Source organism: Amphiura filiformis, chromosome 8 (assembly GCF_039555335.1).
Source record: "Amphiura filiformis chromosome 8, Afil_fr2py, whole genome shotgun sequence".
NCBI classification, from domain to species: domain Eukaryota; kingdom Metazoa; phylum Echinodermata; class Ophiuroidea; order Amphilepidida; family Amphiuridae; genus Amphiura; species Amphiura filiformis.
The window spans coordinates 65650866-65677129 of NC_092635.1; the positions used below are offsets into that span (position 1 = coordinate 65650866).

General features: G+C 35.5%; 1 protein-coding gene across 1 annotated transcript; it reads right to left on the bottom strand.

Annotated features, from left to right (window-relative positions):
• On the bottom strand, window positions 1-26065 carry LOC140159671 (cholinesterase-like). The gene is given in 20 exon segments (XM_072183167.1): window positions 1-366; window positions 988-1157; window positions 2189-2388; window positions 2699-2899; window positions 3581-3784; window positions 3907-4071; window positions 4728-4846; window positions 5561-5638; window positions 6307-6420; window positions 6423-6465; window positions 14307-14569; window positions 18160-18329; window positions 18797-18996; window positions 19966-20166; window positions 20677-20880; window positions 21854-22018; window positions 22420-22538; window positions 24457-24534; window positions 25025-25184; window positions 25787-26065. Coding segments are annotated over 20 exon segments (3261 nt in total). The 3' UTR covers window positions 1-238.
• Between the last annotated feature and the right edge of the window lie 199 nt (window positions 26066-26264).

The following is a 26264-nucleotide window of genomic DNA, read 5'->3' on the forward strand; positions in this document are numbered from 1 at the left end:
TTTAATTTTGAGAACAAAGTACAAAATATGGTTTTAAACATATTTATTCCCTAATCTTTGCACAAGACAAATTAAAGGGAATAATCCGAAATAATTAGGGTGATTACGTATGCATGCTTGAGCCACATTTTATATTTTTTTCTCAAAATCACAAAAAAGGCAATTGGCTCACGATATGTTCTTCTCGATTGCGTTATATTGCTGATCATTTTCATGCCCTGACTTTTGCCACGAGTCATCACAAGTGAGTTGAGTCCGCAGTGGCATCTGTATATGCGTTAAAGGCCTCCCGCCATTCTTCCATTGCCTGGTATTTCCAGTTGTAAAATTCCTTTCTCCATTCACGTTCGACCTCCGGCAAGTCATCTAAAAACAGTGAATACGGATACCAATATTATCTGAATCTCAGTAAAGATGGGAGTAGATTGAGGAAAGATGTTTTGATGCTTATTTTATTTTCAGTCAGATTTAAATATTTTTTGAAATATATTAGAAGTTAAACTTAAGTCAATAAAGTAAGCTATAGGAAAATTTACCCTTTCGCAGATAATGGTCAGTCAGACTCCGAATATTCGACGTATGTAGAATATTCGTTCAACAAGTATTCGTTATTCAATCGATTTCAATCCATTTTTATTTTCAACGAATGTTTGTTGACATAAAATCAATTATATGTGATGTCGAATGTCTGGTGGAAATATATTATTGATTTTACGTCATCAAAAGGTCAAAACATTAAGAAGTTAAACATTACTGGGAATAGAATGGGAATATATAGATTGAAAAACGAAGACATGGTGCATCTAATATTCTGCTTCCACTTAAAAGTATGCAGCGGGGTTTTGACCATGATACGTAAATGTAAATGAAATATTTATAGGTTCAAAATTATTATTACGTATTAGTTTCAATACCACGTTATTCATTTAGGTTTTCATACCGTTAAGTATCCAAAATATTATCTAATGATTCGAAGCCGATACTAACCAGTAAAAGTTGTCAATTTTGGAACAAGGTCATTCCAGAATCGAAAAGAGTCTGCTTTAAGAGCTCTGTCTGTGGTCAAATTGAGAGCCAATACTTTGTAGTTGAGTTCAGGAACGGTAAACGTAGGCCAATACATCTCATTCTCAGGGTCATTTGACATACTCGGTGTTCTGTTTGATGCAAATTAACGAAAGATTTAAGAATAAAATCATCCTTTTCTTAACGACTAATATGAGTATTATGTATTATTAATCTACGGATTTATCAACATCAACATTATTTGCTCTGTTTGTATATGTAATTTAGGCATTATTTTTGACGGTTTTACCTGGTCATTAGCGTGCTATGAGCGCTAATTTTTTGAATTCCACACTATTTTTGCCCCAAATGAAGGTAAATTGATGGAGTTTGATGGGCCAGTGCAGCACTAAAAGGAGGATACACATGGGAATTATTGCTTAATTTTTTCTTCTATCAGGGACGTCTCTCCTTCGGAAATGTTCCCGGGTGGAGCGTGGGATTTGTGTCTTCCCCTCTTCTCCCATGCCATCCCACCCCACCCCCTTGGCCGTGCCAAAAAATCTTTGTCCCCTCTTTGACGAGCCAAAAAACCTTTGCCCGTCCTTTCGATGTGCCAAAAAATCTTTGCCCCCCCCCCTTACACATGCAAGATTTTTTTGAACCTGAATTTAAAACATTTAATTGTCTTATCATATATTTGCGAGATTTTTGAACGTGTTCCTAATGTTTTCCTACACCTTTTTTGGGCTTAATATAGAAACGGTGCCCAAAATATTTGTGCCAGAAATCGCTTACCCCCACCCCCTTTGACCTGCCAAAATCGCTTGAACCCCTTTCAACCTGCCAAAAATCCTTGCCCCCTCCCATTTTGGTCTACCACAACAATTTTGCCCCCCTATAATTCACCACCCGGGGTACATTATCGCATCACCCCTTAGTGGCTTATATCTGGACTCTCGAAACGATTATTATGCTACTTAGATGTAAAATAATATACATTTTTCTTGCATCTGACACGTAAAATGTGAAATACATCCGAACATTTTTTCATAACTTTGTTGATTGTCATGATTTTACCAAAGCATTTAGGATGAAAGTTTCAGTTGCCAAAAACAAACATAAACAGACAAATAATGAACTTAAGTGATTATTAGTATGAGAAAGTCTATGAAAATCGTACCCTGTCTTGGCAAATTCCGTCCAAAACCTCATCATCTTAACACTCAATTCTTTTTCTGGTCCACTCAGCTCATTTCTATTATTAACTGGCAGAAACGGAAATCCAAAGACAAATGAGATTTCTTCAGCGTGGCTACATTTAAGCCAGCCTGGATTTATCATCGGTGTTGACAATATCGAGACTGTGGGAATGTGTGTCATCTGTATAATTATAATAATAACGCTTAATAGAAAAATAATAATAGTAAGAAGAGGGCGAAGAAGAAGATGATGAAGAAGAAGAAGAAGAAGAAGAAGAAGAAGAAGAAGAAGAAAAAGAAAAAGAAAAAGAAGAAGAAGAAGAAGAAGAAGAAGAAGAAGAAGAAGAAGAAGAAAGACGAAGAAGAAGGATGATAGTAATGATAATAATAATAACAATGATGATGATTACGATTTAATGGTTGACAAATGGTTGATAAAACAAAGTCAAGTCATATGTAAAAAAAAAAGAACTATACTGTAATCAACAGACCTGATAAAGGTAGACTTGATCTCCAGCCATTGCATGAGCTCTAGCTACAATATCGGTAGGTGCGGCAAATGCTTCATCCGTGTTCAGGTCAACAAATGGTAGGAAGAAGTCCACGTTTTCTTCGTCCTGGATTGTCCAGTCCAGGTAGTGCTGATATATTGAATCTTCGATGAGCGGATTTTGTATTACCTGACTAATAATCTGAAAATTTATATTTATTTATAGTGGTGAACATGCGTTGAATTATATTTTTTTTTAAATATTTACCATGTTTACCAGAAATAACAGAGAACGAAAACGGGCATGAACAAAAAGTGAAAAAAGAGAGAGTTTAAATTTTTCTACTTCTAAAAAGCTGATAGTTGTGTTTCAAGGACATCATAAAAATGATCTAAGGCTCTGGAGAATAAAATGGTACTGCTTTATAATAATGAAAAAAGATATGCCTGCAGAATATAATTGAAAGTGTATAAACGTACTGCTGGTGATGTGCACCGGCGTTTGTTCCAATTTTGGGGCATACAAAGTCACTTTGTCACTAAAAAGAAACACATTTTGTCTTAATCTTAAAGGCTCTGTTATCCACCTTTACACGGTATTTTTTGTAGGAGTCTTCGAAGAAGACTTTATCAAGCTAATGCTATGTACTTAAAGTGTATGTAGCTTGGATAAAAAGCCGACCATCATATGAAAATGTTGTTCTTTTGTATTGAAGATATACGTTTCCTAAGTCACACTAGATAGCAAATCAGTACAGAAAATTGAAATGGGGAGGGATATTTACCATCTCATAACATGGTGACCAATAATTCTGTGAAACTACTCGCATTGACTGAAATACAACACCGTTCTCATATTTAAAAGATCTAAATGAGATCTTACGCTTTTAAATTCCTCTTCACTTATGAATGGCGGATTTTCCCTGATAGTGTATTCTGGATACAAGCCTAGTACCATCAATGTTCCTTCATCAGCATTCGTTCCCAGCATCAATGTAGTCCTCTGAAATTCTTGCCTTTTTATGAGATTCATAGGGTAATCATCCAAGAAGTAGTCATCAATACAAGGAGCTGAGATAAATCCAGACTATAGAATAAAACATAATTATTATTGTCAGCTTAATTAATATTACTAAGATATGATCTTCATTTAAATTTACATAATTGCATCTCCTCATATTTTAGTTTGTGATTTTTAATTTCACTTACAGCTTCACCAGCATCAAACAGTTCTTTAGTGGTGGCATCTCGTAAACATTGACGCAGCTGAGTAGCATCAGTAGCGGTACATCCCAATTCTGCACCCATTTTAAACGCTATCTCTCGTCCTTGACTGGTTTCTTGAAATGCCCACGACGATACAGCAGCTCCACTCTGATGAAAAGGAAAACAAATATGTTACTTGTTCCTGTTGTGAGTTCCGAAAAAATATCGTCAAAAAAACACCAAAAAATGGAGCACAGCGACAACGCCTGGTAAATAATTATAGTGTACAGGCAGGGAAACTAAATCAATACACGTGTATCTGCTATATGCACGCCGATACACGTGTATTGATTTTCGGGACGATAGATCTTTGGATACCGGGATAGAAAATGATGAATATCTCCCGTTATTTTTGGTTTCTAAAGAAACCAATTGTAAGACTTGATGGTCGTAACTGCCCTCATTCTGCAACACTGCATAACACTATTGTTTATAGCCTTAGTCCCTCGGCCCATGGTCTCAACTATTAAACAGGTCGGAACAAAATTGCCATGCGTGGCTGTAGTGGATTCAGCCTACCATCATGGCGATTTCTGCCATGAAGATATCGGGGCGATGACACTGTGTGGAGTCACTTACTTTTTTAGGATATGAGCGCGCGTGTAAAACCACACACACATTATTTACTTTATTTGATTGTTTACAATAAATTATTTATTTGGCTCATATCTTTTATCCAAATAAATTCACTTTTCTCCTTTTTTTAATTTTTATAAATGAAATCGTTTATGCTGGCTTAATCATGTTAATTAGGAACGAAATACCTCCATAATAGCTTGATTGAAGAGTCCTGTACTCAGCTTGGAGAGCAGTAGATAGCTAACACTAGCCGAACCTGCACTCTCGCCAAAAATAGTCACTTTGTCCTTATTCCCACCGAATGCTGAAATCAAGTACACAGTTTAACATCAGTACTTAAGATTGAAAATAAAGCTAATATTATAATGTTGCGTTAATAAAAGAAAACATACAAGATTTCTCTAATATAAATACAAATTATATGTCCATAAAACTGTACAAGAAGTATATTTACACTTGAAAAAGAGGCCACAATTTGATCCCTAAACTATTACTGTGTAAAGTGATGTTTAGAGACAATATTCGGCACAGTTGACATTTCTTTGGATCTGCTAGGACATCTGCAAGCAAAGTTACAACCATTTGAATGGCCGAAGATCGAATTTTCTAAATGACAAACTGGCCAATACAAAGAGAAAAATTTCAATAAGCAAAATGAAAAGACAATAGTCTTTGTTAAAGCAATATGTTACTTCAGCATTCGTAATTACTTATTTTGTATCAGTTTCTTGTTGTATTCAATACATGTATCTTTATGTGGCCACCATTTTAAATGCTGCCACTGGAGATGTGTTATACGATCGACGTAACACCATCTGGGAACACCACACAATGTGGCCATAACGCGAAACTTCCTGAAATTATCAAGCACATTATCAAACGGGCACAGAGAGGATACATTGACCTTCAAGGTCCTTGATCAAGGAGTCCAGATCTCGATCATTTGAGGAAAGTCAATAAAGTAGGTTTGCATGTGTTCTCAATATAACACAAAGTAACCAGTGATAGAGAAACTCACCATGAATATTTGCTTGGATCCATTTCAGAGCTTCAATTTGATCCATCATACCATAGTTGCCTGGTAAAATACTGTCACCTTTTCATTACAGAAGAAAATAAAAAAGCTAAATATCTATGTTTCATTTTTTATGCAACCTTTCATAACCGTCAACAAGGACCACCTCCATCAAATCATAATACCATTAGTTTTAAAAACTGTATCAGGTGAATGGAGTCATAGTACTGTATTTTAAATCAATGTCACTTTAGTTGTCTATGGAAATTAAATGGGGCTATCTACTTACTATCCTTTGAAGACAAAATAGTTTTGATGTTAAAGAGACCGTATTTTCATTAATGCTCAGCAATTTTTTCATGGTGGACTTGGAGCAAAAATTACCATATCAAAGTTTCAGCTATAATTTCAATTAATAGTTGTATGGATGTATTTTAGTCTCCGAACCAACTGAAATTGTATTACCATAATTATAAAAGTCTCAACTGATCAAAACAATGTTTATAACAAAATTTCCTAATAGTGCACTGCCGCAGAACAGTGATCCATTTACGAACATAATGAACACAATGAATTCGTTCTCACTTTCGTGAACAAGTTTGATTTTGCCTCAATTTATTATTGTCATATCAGAATGTGTCAACAAGCTAATTTCACTACTTTTCGAGATACATTTTCAAAGACTGAAAAAGGGGTTCCCAGTTTTTTTAGACACCCTGTATACAACGCTGTCCCTGTTCCCTCCTTACCTGTTGTGAGGCACCCAAATGTAGCCACACGATAGTTAATACTGATAAGTATAACTTCACCGACAGCACTCAATGGTTCGCCATTGTAATCCGGTTGTGACCCTGAGCCATCTGAAAACCACCGCCATGAATCCATACCATTACAGCTCCGTCGGTTATCTGTGGGTTAAAATATTTCGATATAAGGGGTGGTGCAACAATTATGTGTACCCCAGGGTGGTGAATTCTCAAAATGGTCTGCCAAAAATCGCTTGCCCCCCCTTTGGCCATGCAAAAAATCTCTGCCCCCCCTTTCGATGTGCCAAAAAACCATTGCCCCCCTCCCTTTTGACGTGCCAAAAAATCTTTGCCCCCCCCCCTTACGCATGCAAGATTTTGAGGAACCCGAATTTAAAACCTTAAATTGTCTTCATGATGCAGTCATGTCTACAGTAGAATTCATCTCGACCTTTGCAGGACTTAACCCCATTAAAAGCTATTAAACCAAGATAACACTCATTGAAACAGCTCAACTGATTAAATCGGATCTTCTCTGGTTGATAGATAGATATAGATAGATAGATAGATAGATAGATAGATAGATAGATTTATTATTATCTTTTCACTCATTACATGATACAAAAAAAAAATACATAAGAATAATACATTATAAAGATATAAATAATAATACAAATATAATAATTATGGAAATGCATAATACAACGATGAGTGAAGGAATTACAGTAAAGGCCCAAAGGCCTGTAGCTCTGTAACCCCTTGATACAGGTATATGGCATTTATTTGACATGGCAGCAGGTTGGTAGACAACAAAATGCCGAGTCCAACCAACCAGCTGTCATGTCCATCAATGACATATCCTATGTTAACATTTAAGGAAAAAACAAAGAAAAAAACAAAAACAAAATGCACATATCAAAAACTAATTATTGAAGTAAATTAATGAAATTAATGAACAAAATATTGGTGAGGTACACATGATTGAAAGACTAAGAATAGCTTTGCATAAGATGTTGTTTATACTTTTTCCGGAATTGCTTCACTGATGACGAGCACTTGATATCAGAATCAATAGCATTCCAAAGCTTTATACCTGCATATTTAATAGATTTCACAAAAGACTTTCTTGACTCGAGGTAAGATGAGATTGTTTCTATATCTAGTGTTTATAGCATGAATTTCAGAGTGCTTTGTAAAAAGGTCGTCAAAAACATTGGGTAATAAGCAATTTGTATGTTTATACATGAATGTCCCAAGCTCTAGAGCGTACATATCTTTGATGCTTAAAGTATTATATTTAAGTAATAGAGGATTAGTTCTAGATCTGTAATTACTGTTAGTGTTACTAATAATACGCAATGCTCTTTTTTGAATTTTAAACAGATTATGAATATATGAAGAGCAGGCACATCCCCATGCTAAAATACTATAATTCATGTACGGCAAGACTAACGAACAATATAATGTATACAAAGCTTCACTGGGTAGAAAATGTTTAACTCTGTTAATGACGCCGACATTTCGAGAACAAGTTTTAATGACATTTACAATATGCTCCTTCCAAGTAAGATTTTGATCAATTTGAAGGCCTAGAAACTTTGTGCTGGTGACTCTTTCAAGAGGGGTGACTTCACTATCATTTGAGTCAAGACAAAGATGTAGAGTATAGTCAGAGCATGTATTTTTACCACTGCCAAGTGACATGTAGTTGGTTTTTTTGGCGTTTACAGATAGTTTGTTTACTTTAAACCATCTGTCTATATGAGTAAGCTCTTTATTCATTACTGTTTCTACCTCCTCAAGTTGGCTGTGTGAGAAAAACAAGTTGGTATCATCTGCAAAGGATATAACATCGAGAGAATTTGTAACGAGATGGATATCATTCACATACAGAATAAAGAGCAGTGGCCCCAATATTGACCCCTGAGGCACGCCACAAGTGATATTTTTGCTCTCTGATGAAACACCATTGTAAGTTACAAACTGTTTTCTGTTACACAGATAGTCTTTAAACCAGTCATAACATACACCTCTAAAGCCATAATGGTATAGTTTACTAAGAAGTATTGAGTGATCAATTGTATCGAACGCTTTCGATAAATCCAGGAAGATACCAGCAGTAAATTTGTTTTCATTTACTGCGTCCGTAATTTTATTCACCAAATCTATCACTGCCATATATGTACTGTGGTTCTTTCTAAAACCATATTGGCGCTTATACAAAATGCTATGTGTATCTAAGTATGATACAGATCTGTTGAATACAAGACGTTCAAGAATCTTTGATAGAATGGGTAAAACAGAAACAGGACGATAGTTTGAAAACAAATCACATTCATCCTTCTTATACAGGGGAATGACCTTTGCTATTTTAAGACTGTCTGGTACTCTGCCAGTGGAAATGGATACATTGAAAATGGTTACAAGTGGATGCACTATTCCAGGAGCTACCTTTTGATGATGAATGAACCAAGACCATCCTGGCCTGGACTTTTATTTGAATCAAGTTTATTGATTATTTTGAGAATTTCATGTTCAGTGATGGGTGTAAATAGGACGCTGTTGTTGTTCGCAATCTTACTCTTTGAAAGAAAATGTGAATAGTCAATGCCAGGAATACTGTCAATTGATTGACCTAGATTTGGACCAATGTTTACAAAGAACTCGTTAAAGCCATTAGCAATATCCTTTGAATTAGTGTAAACTTTATTTTTGTCCCGAAATTTATTAGACTGTTTTAAAACTTTATTCTTATTCAAAATATTTTTAAAGTTTTCCAAGTATTTCTCATATCATGCTTGTAATTTTCTAATTTATGAGTGAAATAATTTTTCTTAGCTTTCCTTAGCACTGAATTTAATTTGTTTCTATAAAGTTTATATCGATCTTGTTTATCGGCCGTTCGGTGTTTCAGAAACGATTTGTATAATTTATTTTTATGATTAATTGAATTCAGAATACCTTTAGTTATCCATGGCGAAATCGGCTCATTTTTCCTCCTATTTTTTAATTTCTTGGTGGGAATACACTCATCATATAAAATACTAAATTTATCCATTAATTTATTATACATTGCGTTAGCATCATTTGGTGATTGACAATTTAAGAATTCATCCCAGTTGACTAAAGAAAGTCTGTTGTTTAGTAAGTTTATGTTATCATCTGTAAATTGCCTTTTATAGTTACTTTTATTTTCTTTGCATAGATTTTTTTTTTTACTATTTAAATCAATATTAGTCCTGGCAAAGATTGGAAGATGATCACTGATATCTGCTACAAATATACCAGAATGATACTGAGTGTTGTTATTCGTAATTATGTTGTCAATAATAGTAGCAGAAGTTTTGGTGATTCTGGTTGGCTTATTAATTATTGGATGAAATGTATAAGAATATACCATGTTCAGAAAATCGCCTATTGGTCTATGAATCTCTTCCTTCAGCAGGTCTATGTTATAATCACCGAGTAAGTAGCTGATTTTATTCTCATTCGAAAATTTATTCAAAGTATAATCAAACTCAGAGTTGAAATGGGCAATGGGGTTATCATTTCCCGGAGGTCTGTAGATAGCTCCTACAATAATATTCTTGCAATTTTCTCTTTCAATTTCGACAAACACTGATTCAAATGTTTGAGATGTTATTTCAGTTAAGTCAGATCTAATTTTGAAATTTATGTCATTGTGAACAAAAATGCCAACACCACCTTTGGGTCTATCTACTCTGTTTTTATACACAAATTGGTAACCTGGTAGCTGAAAATAATCAGGTGGTGTACATTTAAAGTAAGTTTCGGTGACGGCAATGATCGAGAACTGTTGGTTGATGGATTGCAACAATAACTTCAGTTCATCAAAATGCTTGTTCATACTGTCTATATTAAGATGAAAAATTGAAAGACCAGATGTACCTTCACTGATTGAGCTCGAGTTGTTAACATGACTGTTAAAGCTATCATAGGTGAAATAAGTGCTGTTACAGTTTGTGTTTTGCTCGCTTTCATTTGAATTGAGATCATCATCATCTCTTAGAGGATTAAAACACAAGTGATCATAACAATGAATATTATCAGCATTAACATGAAAGTCTGCATCTGATCCTTCAATAGCATCAGTGAAATCATCATCATCACTATAATGATTAAAAGGAAAATTAACTATTCTTGTGGTACATTCAGAACAACTCCAAAGATTTGAAGATATTTCATTCCTGTTTACAAGGATGCAATCATTGTGAGCATAACCATGACATACAATGCAGTAATTATGGTTGTTATCAATTTCATTAACATATTTGGAACAAATAATACAGATGTGTGCATTCAGCATTTGAAAGTAATTTAAGCTAACTAATAAGATAAATAATAAGACAAATTTACACAAACAAACAATATACCTGCAAAATTATTTTTTGCAGCACCTGGTCTCTCGACCAAAATGAAATTTTTAAAAACATGTCTAAGCAATCAATTTTAAGGAACTGAGCAAATCAACACAGTAAAAATTTGTCTTGCACCTGAGACAGTAATTCAGATGATTTTAAACTAAATATACCAACATTTTATGAAAATATAAATGAAGCAAAATCGTTTAACTGGTTGACCATAACCATCGATGAAAACAACTAAATAGCAATATATAAAACGAATTGACAAATATATCTTGAAATTATCGATGTATGTAGATGGCTGATGCAGATACTGGTATATTATCGAGTGCCGATAATAGGGTTATGTTTACAAAAATCACGATCAACAAAATAATGCGTTATCACATCGAATAATGAATACATGCTACTGGGCAAAGTACACAACAAACAAGTTAATCAAAATCTCATAAATTATGGCACTCTCAAAAGAAGACAGATTTGAAGTGTTAAGTGGTATAAACTGATGATCAATATAATACACTGTAAAACTCAACCACTTGTATAGAACATGGTGAACTGATTTACTCAAAATCATTGCACAAAACATAATGAGGTAAATCATATGGAATAGAAAATAAGTTGAAATCATGGAAAATGCATGCAAGCCGTAACGTCCAAATTTAGTGCAAAGGAGGAAAAATGCAAACAATTTCGTAGACCAATTGAAACAAGGGCATTCACACTGTAATTAGGAATCCCGTTCTGGTAAACATAAACAATACCTTGCACAATATGATTCAAAATAAACTTCAAACACATTTGATTTGAACATGTGTTAAAGAAATCACAAATAGATTGAATATGATTGATCAATATGATTGATCTTCACAAACGTGATCAAACAAATAATATGAACAAAAGAATTCAAACGCAGTAACGTGGTTTTACACGAACTCATTGCATAAAATGGAATGATGCATAGCATATTGAATGGAAAAAAAAATCATAATCATGAATTCATGTACCATAACGGGGTGCCAAATTTAGTGCAAAGGAGGAAAATGCAATAAAAGGAGGAAAATGCAAAAAACAATTTGCATAGACCAATTGAAACAAGGCCTTTTACACTGTAATAAGGAATCCCGTTCTGGTAAACATAAGCAATACCTTGCACAAAATATGATTTAAAATAAACTTCAAACACATTTGATTTGAACATCAATTAGATTGAATATGATTGATCAAACAAATAATATGAACAAAAGTACTCAAACGCAGTAAAATGGTTTTACACGAACTCATTGAACAAAATGGAATGATGCATATCATATTGAATGGAAAAATAAATCATAATCATGAATTCATGTACCATAACGGGGTGCATTTGCATAGACCAATATTGAAACAAGGGCATTCACACTGTAATTAGGAATCCCGTTCTGGTAAACATAAACAATACCTTGCACAAAATATGATTCAAAATAAACTTCAAACACATTTGTTTGAACATGTGTTAAAGAAATCATAATTAAATTGAATATGATTGATCAAACAAATAATATGAACAAAAGTACTCAAACGCAGTAAAATGGTTTTACACGAACTCATTGCACAAATTGGAATGATGCATATCATATCATATTGAATTGAAAAAATAAATTATAATCATGAATTCATGTACCATAACGGGGTGCCAAATTTGCATAGACCAATTGAAACAAGGCCTTTTACACTGTAGTTTGGAATCCCGTTCTGGTAAACATAAGCCATACCTTGCACAAAATATGATTCAAAATAAACTTCAAACACATTTGATTTGAACATGTGTGCACAAGTAGCCTACAAGTGTCTGTTTTCATGTGCGATATCGCAATAAAGCTGGTATTCATAGCTTCAGTTGGGTAACCGATTATAAAGGAAACGAAAGGAAACAATGGTATGTGTGGCTTTGTTCACGAAATCAGACAATGGCGTGCTTTTTGTAAACCAGCATTCTTGAAAATGAGCAACATAATGATTGTTGACTTAACACGGTTCGGAAATAATTTCTTCATATTTTTGGTGTTATCTGTCGTTTACATGTCCTTCCTAAAACACAAAAGTACGACCCTCTCCAAACACCTAAATTAGCTAAAAATTTAGGACATGTTACAAAACTATATTGTCTAGAATTTTAGAAGAGTACTTTTAATATTGGCCGGTTATTTTTCACACAGCGACGTTAACTAGGCAATGTACTATTACCTATAACATTAACTAAAACACCAAAGTACGAATATTTCCAAACATCTAAATTAGCTAAAAATTTAGGACATGTTAAAAAACTATATTTTCTAGAACTTTAGAAGAGTACTTTTAATATTGGCCGGTTATTTTTTCACACAGCGACGTTAACTAGTCATATCCCCATACTTTTAACGTAGGGCTATTTGTAGAGGTCACGCGTCAATGGGAAAGAGCACTGTGTATAGGAAAACGGACAGTAACTGCAGTATGTATCATATAATGCGAGCGCAGCGAGCAGGAAATTGTGCATATTTGAACGTGTTCCTAACGTTTTCCTACGCCTTTTTAGGGCGTAATATAAAATGGTACCCAAAATATCTGTGCCAAAATTGCTTGCCCCCCCCCTTTCGACCTGCCAAAATCGCTTAATCCCCCCCTTTTGACCTGCCAAAAATGCTTGCCCCTCCCCTTTTGGCCTGCCAAAAATCTTTGCCCCTCCCCTATAATTCACCACCCTGGGTACACATAATTATTGCACCACACCTAAGCATGATACGAGCGCAATATGAATGATAAAACGTGAAGAACATAAATAAATTACATTTTTAAATAAAAGGGCACCTCATTGAAGGATTGACGTTTGCTTATTGTACTGTGTTTTTTAAATGATAGCTTCACACAAAAGTACAATTAAACCTGTTTTGGGTACGTTGGTGCAGTGGTACGGGCCCTGCCTCGCAATCTGAGGATTCCCGGCGGTGTCGTTTTCTGCACTTTGGCAAGGCGCCTTGCCTATCTCTACCCAGGGAGCTGTTATGAATATTGTCCATTGAGAACGCATTGGGCATTGTATGAATGGCTGCTGACATATTCTAACGACAGCGGGATAACTGCAAATCGTTTTTGATACCTGTGAAAGCTAAGGCGCTGTATAAATGCCAACATTTATTTATTTATTTGTATTTCATTTCATTTAATATATCAATCTGAAAGAATAATGGAGATTATTAAAATAATCATGATAGTGAAGATATGGATTAAAGCGATGACGATTATATCAATAATTCTAATTACATGTGATGTAAAAGTTTGATCGTCTCACAATTATTTGCCGAATAATATAAGACTAATATTCATAACATCGTGTATTGATATAGAATGGCGTGTATGCAGTTGGTCGCAGCACAATCGCTAGATGCGCGTTGCGTAATGCGCGTCTGTGGCACGCTTGTGTGAATTTACGCGAACGTGAGTTGCAACTTTATTGACAACAAGCGCAGTAACAAAAGCTGAATAATTTTCATCTATAAGCCGGTAGCCATCGCAATTACATTATAGTGATACTAATGAATAATAATGAATAATGTTACTGTTTTGAATATATTAAAACAACATAAAAGCTCGACTTACCCCGCGTGGTACGTAGATATTCAAGTATAAACAATCCTCGCTTACTTCTAATCCGAGAACGTATATAGATTCTTGATAACAAGAAGGTCTCACATATGTTGCATTGTAAGTTCCATCCCAGGCCGTCTTTTTCACCGGGTGTTCAAATCTTACTGGTGGTTCAGCAAACGGTACTCCTTCATACACATCTATCTCTCTGTCGACATTGATATACTCATGTTCTGAGAACATAACAGTCTTACCCATCAACACCCCTTGTTCCACTTCAACCATTGGTTGAGCGTTTGTGTGTATCACAAAAAGCAACAACCCCAAATAAAAGGTTTGCCGGTTCATTTTGATATTCTTCAGCAGTTTCGAATTCTATCCAGCAGTTTGAATTCTATAAACGTAATAAGCTAATGTACAGAAACCACAGTAGGAGATGTTATCGGTTGTGACCTATGCGGCTACCTTACACATTAAATCAGGCGGCGAGTGGCATGATGGTCGGAGAGAGCCGGCAAAACCGCCTGGCCGTATGGCATTTTCTATACACTCGGTTAGTTTTGTGGGGTTCGTTATCGAACCCCAACGGTTTTAGCTTGTTTTATATTATTTATTAACATATGCCTATTTGTTTGTGATATTTCAAGCGTTTTAAAATTTCAAAATTATCCCATTCAATTACACGGTTGACGATGGAAATTTACTGAATTTAGAGAATGCACTGCGCCCACCACCTGCATTAAATGACACATCATGTTAAATTAAAGGAACTTGTTTGTTTCCTTATCATTCAACATTGATTCAAGGGATTATATAACTGATTTATTTATCTTGATATGCAGTAGGAGTAACGCCTTTAGTTCTATTAACACACATGTTGACATAATATATCACAAGATTCTTGTGATATCTTATGTCCTTGTTCAACCAATTTAGTCCCAATAAAATACAAATTCAATGATATAAATTTCAGTTAATACAAGGCCGAATAAAAAATAAAACATGTTTCTCGTCCCCAAGAGAGAGATTTCTTCGGAAAATTAAATCAGAAAAATTGATACATTGAATACGCATTGAATTATCAAGCAGTAATTCACCAGTTAAAATCTATTAAATTAAAAATAAGTGTTATATTGTGCAGCGTAGCGTTAAGCTTATCTCCTATAGACGAATCCCACCAGCCAAGTCATGGTTAGGATTTGGTCGGCCATTACTGGGTCCCCGCTGCACCAAACTCGTGTTGTGACTGCCCAATTGGGTGAATTAAAGCCGCTTAAAAATCGATGTTATAATATTGAATTGTGCTGTAAACTTTATTCATTCTTTTGTCTACGACGTAGAGACTACGTGTAGCACGGGTGATGGAATGCAGTTTAAAATTCCCGCGAAGGCCGAATCTTTTCACATTTTGCATTGTAGCCGACGGGGACGTAGTTATGACTGCCAGTGAGGTGTAGCAATGCGTGAAATGAGATTCGTCTATAGAACTATGTGAGGGAAAATAATTATACAATTGTGCTGAGTTTGCTGAACTGTTTCAGAATCAGATGTGTGTATAGACAAACATTGCATACATGTTAAAAACTAGACTCTGACTAAAATTGAGAACGCAATTTTTGCGACATCTCATAATGTCTCTTCAATTTTATGAGATGACAATTATAATATATATAGTATCATGATTCAATCAATCTTAGTCAACATTGTCTTGAATAGACGGTAGGAGAATCATGATATCGTTATGAATTCGGCAAAGTGACGAATCGAGAATTTTGAGCAAATTGAGTTTTTGTATGCTTATGATTATATTTCAGGTTATCTTTTACTTCCACCAAAATGAATGGTAAATCTTACTCCCCCAACGCATAAAGTGCGATAAATGAATTCGGCAGAGAGTCGAATCGTATACTTAGCTGTACAAATCAGGTTGATCTATAGTATTGTACAGCGGGAAACCTCGAATTTTCTATATTACATGTCCTATACTGATATATTTGATACCAACGTTTAGCTGTAGGTATCGTCTATCCAGTGATGCCAAAATAAGTACCAACATTCCCCACACGATATTGCTGTGGTTTAATAATGAAATTGGAAAATCCCGGAAAATCATACGCAAAATATTGGCCAATATTGTTATTTCTGCTTTGAAATCCTCGAGTTTTTGTTAAATATTACAGGGATGACTATTTATATCTTATATAGCAAGTTAAGTCTACATAGCCTTAGGAAAACCAGTAATTTCTACACAGAAGCCCCAAATCAAGAATGCGTGCTATGGTTTACACGTAGTTGAATGCGTATTCGACCTCTTTCTGCGCTGTGGTAGAGAGACATTTTGGATACAGCATAAAGCCGAATAGCTGTTAAACCCCGTTTTGAGGGATATTATTGATTAGCTTCGATTGTTTCAGAACATGCAAGTATTGTAAATAATTCGCGTACATTCACTTCTATAATATACATTTCAAATGAGTGCTCACGAATGTTCTAAATTTTTAGAAGGATCAATGGAATGGTACCAAGATTCTCAAACGCCGTTTACTCAGAACAGCAATTTTCCGTATTCGGCACTCTGCCGTGTTCATAACGATTATGTTTGTTCCAGTTTTGTAATATTAATTCGTATTTTGCGAACATAGTCTTTTTAAGTATAAACTGGTACCTTGTTTATTTTGCACGTGTATCTAAAGAAGTTTAACTAAAGAATTTGGTAATGAGGATAACTTTATGATATGACGTTGAGTTTGTTGAATTTAAACTTGATTAGAGAATTTGCAACAAATTTGTTCAACTACTAAAATGATAACTCAACTATTTAAAAAATAACGGTAACATTTTGATAATGAATATCAGAAGACACAATGTGTCATTATATTGTCAAGATGTAGGATATACATTCATTGATAAATCAATTATTGATACACATATCATTTTCTGAAAGACAAAAATATATAAAATTAAAGGTAGGTATTGACCATCTCAGTCAGTTGGAATTTTGAACTTGGTGATTTAGATGTTTCTCTTCATTGTTAGAGTGATGTCCAGCACAGCTGCGCCTAGTACCTCCTTCTTCATCATAATTAAGATGAGCCCGCAGTGGATACTTTATATGCGTTAAACGCCTCCCACCATTCTTCCATCGCTTGATATTTCCAGTTGTAAAATTCCTTTCTCCATTCACGTTCGACCACCGGTAAGTCATCTAAGACAATAAAATGCAGGCAATATTTTGTTAATGATATGAAGTCGCTTTTTAAAATGTGTTTTGCTGTTGAGGCTTAAAAAACAATATTACTTATATAGACACATAAAGAGGTATTTTCAGTCGCAGACAGATTATAAAGTTTACCTTCTCTGAATCTCTGTGATTGATGTAGTTTTGATTGAAGAGTCGGTTGGTTGAGTTCTCTGCTTAACACACTTTTATGCATTTTTGCTTTTTAATTTGGTGATCTTGAGAAGCAAAATTAGATCTGAGGCGAATGGATATTTGTTTATGTCGAGCATATCTAGGCATTAACAGCAGAAATCTAGGAGATAACGCTGACGAATCTTCGGCCAGGCACAAGTGACCTGGTGAGCGAAGGAGGTCGCCGTAGATAGCTGATCGGGCAATTTTACAGAACAGTCAAGCCAATAATCGGGCTTGTTACCCTGATCGGAACCGACTGTAACGAGGTCTTTTATCATGGGTCATCTGCCCCGCCTTTACCAGAGAAAAATTATTATTATTGCAGTTGGACTATGATAAGTTTATGTAACAACTATGGCAACTGAATGTAGCACATACAAAAGTCGCGTAAATATCATAAGATCTTACAAAAAATCACCGAAAGGCATGGATTGGAAACGTAATACGAACCAGTGAAAGTTCTCAACTTCGGTATAAGGTCATTCCAGAATTGCATAGAGTCGGCTCTAAGAGCTCTGTCTGTAGTCAAATTGAGATCCAATACTTTGTAGGTGAGTTCGGGAACGGTAAACGTAGGCCAATACATCTCATTATCTGGGTCGCTTGACATACTCGGTGTCCTGTTTCATTACAATGTAAACCAAGATTTTAAAGTAAAATTGACATATTTCTATTAACGATTAATATGCTTATTTGTAATTTTTTTAATTAACAATAAAAAATAATCTTTAAAATGATTTTAAATCCTATTTATAGAACACATAATCTGTTCTCTGTGTCACGGTACGTAAACTTTTTTGTGTCATCCTTTCAGTTTTGAAACAAAGTAAGGCAATTGGTTAAATTCAATGACAACATTATTTGTTGACTTATTTTTCAATCACACCTTTAATAATTAAAGTTAATAAACCAGTTGATCAATTGCCATATCTTCTCCAAATAATTCGTATTGATATTATGAAAATAGGCAGAACATATTCACTCCTTCCAACATTAAACATCTTTCATTCTTTGATTTTCTTACAGAGCATTTTTGTAACGATATTTGTGCGTCGTTTACAAGAGATCTATGGATTGGTAATCGTACCCTGTCTTGGCAAATTCCGTCCAAAACTTCATCATCTTAACACTTAATTCTTTTTCTGGTCCACTCAATTCCATCCTATTGTTAACTCTCATAAAAGGATGACCAAAGACAAAGGAGATTTCTTCAGCGTGACCACATAATAGCCAGCTGGGATTTACTTCTGGTATTGAAAATATCGAGACTGTTGGAGGGTGTGTCATCTGTATGAAGTTAAAGTATTTTAATAATGTCACGTCATAAAAGTAATTTCAGGAAGTGGCGTTTATTTTAGATATGCCTATACATTCTGAAGACCAAGTAATGCTCAACCCAACATCGATTGCTTGCAAGGCCCAACATATATTGAAAATTCTTGCATGTGCAGTGTTGCGGAACTATTGCGCAGATACTGTGACATGCCTAATTAACTAGACAAATAACTGTTTCCCATCAAGACTTTACAGCCTATTCGCTACTTGCACGGTTCCGCCATTATGCACTATGTGCGGGGAGAGCCTCGAACTGGCAGCATACATGAATGGGAATTGAACTAGTCATAACGTTCTGTGTAAGGTTACATAATTCTTCCTTTCATGTATGCTGCCAGTTCGAGGCTCTCCCCGCACATAGTGCATAATGGCGGAACCGTGCAAGTAGCGAATTGTGTGATCAGCCCACCTTACCTAAAGTCTGCACAAAAAGTAACTCAGCTGTTGTAAATACGCCTATAGCTTCAGAACTAATAATTGTTTCCACAATATTTCAACATAGAAAGAAGGACAATTTATTTACACGTATTTTGATACCCCATTTGTCCAATTTCGTTCAATATTAACATCACAGCATTGTTTTTAAAGAAAATTATTCTAATTTAAAAGTTGCAGCTACTTGTATTGATTTGAAGTAAGCGCGAAGATAAATGCAGGGTGTTACGTGCCATAATGCTTGCGTAAAAACCATTGATCGCTGTAAACTGCAACTTTTAAATTCGGGTATTTTTCTTTAAAAGCACTACTGTGTTGTTAATATTGAGCAAAAATATGTAGAAATATTGTGGAAACATTTATTAGTTCTGAAGCTATAGGCGTATTTATAACAGCTGAGTTACTTTTTGTGCAGACTTTATTTGAAGGTCAGTGTGAAATTTTAAAAATTGATTAAACATCTTATTTAGCAAGCAATACGCTAACCTGATAACGGTAGACTTGATCCCCTGCCATTGCATGAGCTCTAGCTACGATATCAGTAGGTGCGGCAAATGCTTCATCCGTGCTCATGTCAACAGAAGGTCGGAAGAAGTCCAAGTTTTTTTCATCCTGGATTGTCCAATCTAAGTAGTGCTGGAAGATCGAATCTTCAATTATTGGGTTTCCTATAAACCAGCTCATAGTCTGCGGATATAACGAAGTGATGTTACATTCGTTGTGAACAAAGGAAACAGAAGAAACAGTTAAATATCCCCGATTTTTTAAAGAATGATTGAAATTAGATGTCATAGTAAATTAAGTAATGAAGAGAGAACGGAGACAAAAATGGGTCGCGAACATTGAGTGATCATCATCATCATCATCCTTCAGCTACCACAAGATTTCTCTATGAACAGCGAAATGTTCGTCGCTGTCTTCTTTTGCCATGAGCTGGTATGTAGAGAAGATAACTTCTAGCAGATCCCTCCTCTGGAAGACGAAGATTGTGCCCCGAGAATCTCAGTTGGAGATTCCTTTACGCAGTGGATAAAAGGCTCGGTGTAGGTCAGTTCATTCCTGTAAAGTATACTGATGCGTGTGTGTTTATCCCTGCGTGCAGTGTGCTATAAATCACAGCGCTTTTTTGTGATAAACATTTATTATCATTACCACAGTCCTTTTTATTACAAATACAAATTTATGGAAGTAACTTACATTTTTATAGTCTTCTTCACTTATGAATGGCGGATCCTCCCTAACAGCGTATTCTGGATAAAGACCTAGTACCGTGTAAGTTCCTTCATCAGCATTGGTTCCTAACATCAGTGGGGTCCTTTGAAACTCTTGTCTTCGTATAAGATTTATTGGATAATCATCTAAGAAATAGTCGTCAATACAAGGAGCTGAGATGAACCCAGACTGTGCAAAGAATGATATATTATTAAATGTGGTTTAAGAGTAATAATATTGAACAGATGGAAGAAATATCATACGAAAGAGTCCATGAAGTCATTGAATATCATTATTTATCATTGCCTTCATGTAACCAATTCCTAAAAATTCCAGTTATTTTCCTGCAAGTTACAAGTAATGTCTCAACAATATTCACGGTTTTATTTATAAAAGTTATTACCGGAAAGTAAACACTTTCATAAGTTCGATTGGAAATTACTTTGTCAAGAGGTGATGTCAAAATGATTAACAAGAAGTGTCAATGAGTCAAAAAAATAGAACTTCATGCGTGGGGAACAAACAGGTTAATTAACTTGGTCAGAGGTCCCTTTGAATAATCTATTCCATTCAGCAGGAATGTCCACTCCTTTGTCCCTATTGAAATTGTCTGGAGTGGTATGGATATGCCAAGCTTCCATGAACTTCCTTTCAGTTCTGTTTTTTGACATATTGACACTTCCTGTCAATCATTTTGACATCTCCCTCTTGACACTTTATATCAATCACTTTGACATGTCCTACTGACAGTTCCCCTAGTTTATATAAGGTGCATCATCATGTTTATTTAGTTGCTCTGAAGATGGCACTTCCAAAAGCTCAGCCTTCTGAAAAGGACTTCTCTAGGGAAAGATTAAATCTTACCCACTTTCATAAGTTCGTTCTCCGAGATCGCGAGAGCCAGGAGTTGTCATTTTAGTGTTGCTATCACGGTGGTGCAAGATGGGTGACATTACACCCAAGAATGATCGCGAATACCACCCGAGCATCGGCATCAGGATAGGTATTCACGTAAACTATACATTGTTCAGTTATATTTGTACCGCTCCTTACCTTCATAGGTCATATCATCACGGATTTTCATTTTACTCACAATCATAAAACTTCATCTCGATTTCAACATTATCAATCGACAGTAAATTCATGATTGAATTTCACTTACAGCTACACCTGCATCATAAAGTTCCTCTGTTGTGGCATCTCGTAGACATTGACGTAGCTGAATAGTATCAGTGGCAGTGCATCCCAATGCTGCTCCCATATTAAACGCTATCTCTCGTCCTTGATTGGTTTCTTGAAATGCCCACGACGATACAGCAGTTCCACTCTGATGAAGAAAAAATATGCCATTTTGTTGCTGCTGTTAGTGGGACGAAGTTAGGTTGTCGAGCGATGTCGAAGGCACCCATACAAATGTTATTATAGGTGCGTGAAACAAAGATATTACTTTAACCGAGCAAACTCTGTAAATGCGGCGGCATTTGAAATGAATGAATTTTGGTGTCTCTGCGGGAATAGTCCGTTGAATAATCTTACAAGGGTCTTTACGTACTTCGTTGGTCTGCGTGCGTCTTGCTGTTGCGATTTTGTTTCGGTGTTTTTCTCCGCTACGGTAAAAGTATGCTCCCGGTATGTTTCAATGTATAATGATGTATTTTATATTTTAAAGGCATTTCCGTTCACTTTTAAAACAAGGTATCAAAGTATCGTCGTTGATAAACTATATACCTCCATAATAGCTTGCTTGAAGAGTCCTGTACTCAGCTTGGAGAGTAGTAGGTAGCTGACACTAGCCGACCCTGCACTCTCGCCAAAAATTGTCACTTTGTCCTTATCTCCCCCGAAAGCTAAAAACAAGTTCACAGTTTGATACCATTACTAAAATGTACAATTGTGCCCCAATGAGAAAAAACAAGCACTCGATTTCAGTCAGAAGAACAAAACGTTAACATTCGTCTAACAAAATGTACAGCCTGTCTCAAAAAAAAAATTGTGCAAGTGAAAAGCGCCCTCTTTGGCAATTAGAAAATACCGTTGTGACATGATGCTTACATCAACGTCAAGGGCATAGTCTTAGCTCTCAAATGCCGTTTGTTCTGTTCAATTTGCTTGTTTTAATCTCGAGATATGCTTAGTTAACGACGAAAGGGTGAAATCACATTTGTGCCACTTTTACTAGGGAAGAGGGCTTTACACGTAAATCAGTGATATCATCAAGTTTATCAAGGGTTCCTTCAAAAGAATGCATCGATTCGACGATTACACAATACATATTTTGTTTTACTGTTTTTACTATTTTATCATGATGCAGGAATAATGATTCTCTTTTTCTACATATTAAAAGAATAAATATTTCACATTCTGCCTTTAAATTAAATACATGTGCACGTCAATGATTTTATCATGGTAAATACTGTTCTCTTAGTCACTCAAAGACAAACAAATATTGCACACTAAGGTCCCTATGCACTAAAGAGTGAGACAGGGTTTAAAGTTAGACCTGGTCTAACTGGAATTAAGTTCCACCAGGAATGGTCCTTTACTCTTATTTCCTTCCTAGAGTAGCTAGCACATTCTAAAGATTTTAATGCAACGTTCAAAAATAATACAAAATAACTTAAGCAAATGTAAAGGAAAATGTCCTTTCTCATGGTACTAAATTCCACTTAGATCAGGTCTACCTGGTCTTACCCGGTCTTACTCTTTTGTGCATATACCGTATTACTTGTTGTGAGAGAAATTAGACAAAATAATGCACGCGCGCTGATGTTGATGCGAATGATGTGTCTAATGCACGAGCCCTGAAGGGGGCGTGCATTAGACGCATCAACTTTAAAAGCTATCATTGATGTACAGCTCTCTTCCCTAGTAAAAGTGGCACAATTGTGATTTTGCCCTTTCGTTGTTAAATAAACATATCTTGAGATTAAAACAAGCAAATTGAACAGAACAAACGGCATTTGAGAGCTATGACTGCGCCCTTGACGTTGATGTAAGCATCATTTCACAAAGGTATTTTCTAATTGCCTAAGAGGGCGCTTTTCACTTGCACAATTTTTTTTGAGACAGGCTGTATTCCAACCGACAGGCTAAATTTGCACAAACATACTACCAAATAATGTTGTATTACCATCGTTTGTGTTCACGAAAACATTAACCTACCACCTTACTCCACCCAGTATCAAACTTCAAGGGCTTATTTTTGGTCTTAAGAAACAAACTTGTATTTTAGTTTGCAAGAGTCGCTTATATATGTAAAAAAATCTCTTAGCTCTGTAAATAGCCTATTAGTGGTATTTGCGGCTCGAGCAAACGGACATATGGAAATATTGAGAGAGGAAAAATCAGGACTCAGCATGCTCAGCGGGGATTGAACCCCGGTCGCTGGTTTACCGGTCCAGGGTCTTACCACTGTACTACCTGAGTAATTATTCTGTGTTAGATATCTTTTTATTCCCTTATCATAATACTTTTCTTTGATTTTATATAAGATTAAAGCTCATTGTTCGTCTTTCAGTCGCCCATAGTGCAATTTATGTGTATGTGCCCTTTTAAATGGCACTTCGATGTAGCCGTCTTCCATTAACACTCAATCGCAACATGTACAAATGTCAATAAAGTAAACTAAAAATATAAAAAAATTATGTACTGAAACTGACCAAGTAAACTTGGTGACATTTTTGACTATTGATTTAGCTGAAAAGGGGATAATAAGTTAATAACTTATCCAACAATACTCTGGCTAAACAAGCAATTCTCTCTTACCGTGGATATTTGTTTGGATCCATTTCAGAGCTTCAATTTGATCCATCATACCATAATTGCCTGGTAGAATATCGTCACCTTCATATAAAACAAAAAGGGAAACAAAAGCGTAGCAAGGATGATTCTCCACTCTACTCTTCCTGCTCCTGAAACATTAATAATGGACACTGCCACATCAAAATGCAACGTAAGATGCGCATAATTTAAATCTTTATAAATGTCGTAAACGGTAATATGCCAATCAAATTAAGCAAATCAGGGCTTAACCCACCACTAATTGTAACAGAAACCATTTAATCACCATTAATTTCAGAAAAGTATAATTATTAAAGAAAATATCAAAAGTCCCCAAAAATCCAAGTAGTGGAACAGTGCCTGTAAAGTTTGCTGATGCTTGTGGATCAACGTCTAGGCGTTGTGCCTGTGCGTAGCGCACTATAAATCACTGCACATTTTTCTTATTTTAAATTTGCATAAATTCAAAATGGCCGCTTATGCAGGAATGAAATTTTACTTTCTATGACAATGAATTCAATCGTTTTGTTGCTGATCAAGTTGTCCTCTTTACCTGTTGTAAGATATCCAAATGTAGCCACACGGTAGTTAATATTGACAAGTATGACCTCACCAACAGAAGTCAATGGTTCGCCATTGTATTCCGACTGTTGACCTGAGCCTGATGAGAAACCACCACCATAAATCCATACCATTACAGCTGCATCGGTTATCTGTAAATAAGATTGTCGGTATAAGTTTGTTTACTAAACGGTCGCTCCGTAAGGAGCCAAGCTTAAAAGCCTATAAGAATGATGTGCTAACATATTTGGAAAAAATAAAGAAACATACTTCAAGATAAAATATAAGGAAAACAAGCTCTATCAACAAATCATGTGAACAGATTTACTATAGCCTTTGGATCAAGAGAGCAGAAAGTCTTTATTCAATCTTAAGGGGTGGTGTAATAATTATGTGTACCCCCGGTCTGATGAATTATACGGGGGCAAAGATTTTTTGGCAGGCCAAAGGGGGGGGTCAAGCGATATTTGGCAGGTCGAAGGGGGGCAAGCGATTTTTGGCACAGATATTTTGGGCACCATTTCTATATTACGCCCTAAAAAGGTGTAGGAAAACGTTAGGAACACATTCAAATATGCAAAATCTCCTGCTCGCTGCGCTCGGATTATATGAAAAGACAATTGAAATTCGGATTCCCCAAAATCCTGTCATGTGGACCATTAAATGAAGAACACGATGGAAAATAGAATTATTAAGACCGAAAAAGCATTTCATTAAAAACAGCGAACTTCGTTTTGCTTTAATATTTACTTACACCGTGTGGTATATAAATATCCATGTACAAGCAATCTTCGCTAAATTCCATTTGATCTTTGACAACATTAATAGATTCTTGATAGCAAGAAGGTCTCGCATATGTTGCATTGTAAGTTCCATCCCAGGCCGTCTTCTTCACTGGATGTTCAAACCTTACTGGTGGCTCGGCAAACGGTACTCCTTCATACACATCTATCTCTCTGTCGATATTGATATACTCATGTTCTGAGAACATAACAGTCTTTCCTATCAACAAACCTTGTTCCACTTCCGCCATCGGTTGAGCGCTTGTGTTTGTCACAATGAGCAACAAACCTAAAATAAAGATATACTGGACCATTTTGGTATTTCAATTCAAACCAATTTCAAATCAGTTTTAAACGATAATGAAAAGTTACGTGTGCAATTCCATGGTACAAAGCCTAAAGCAACAGTTCACGCTGTAATTTTTGCGGGTACAGTAGCCATGGTAGCTA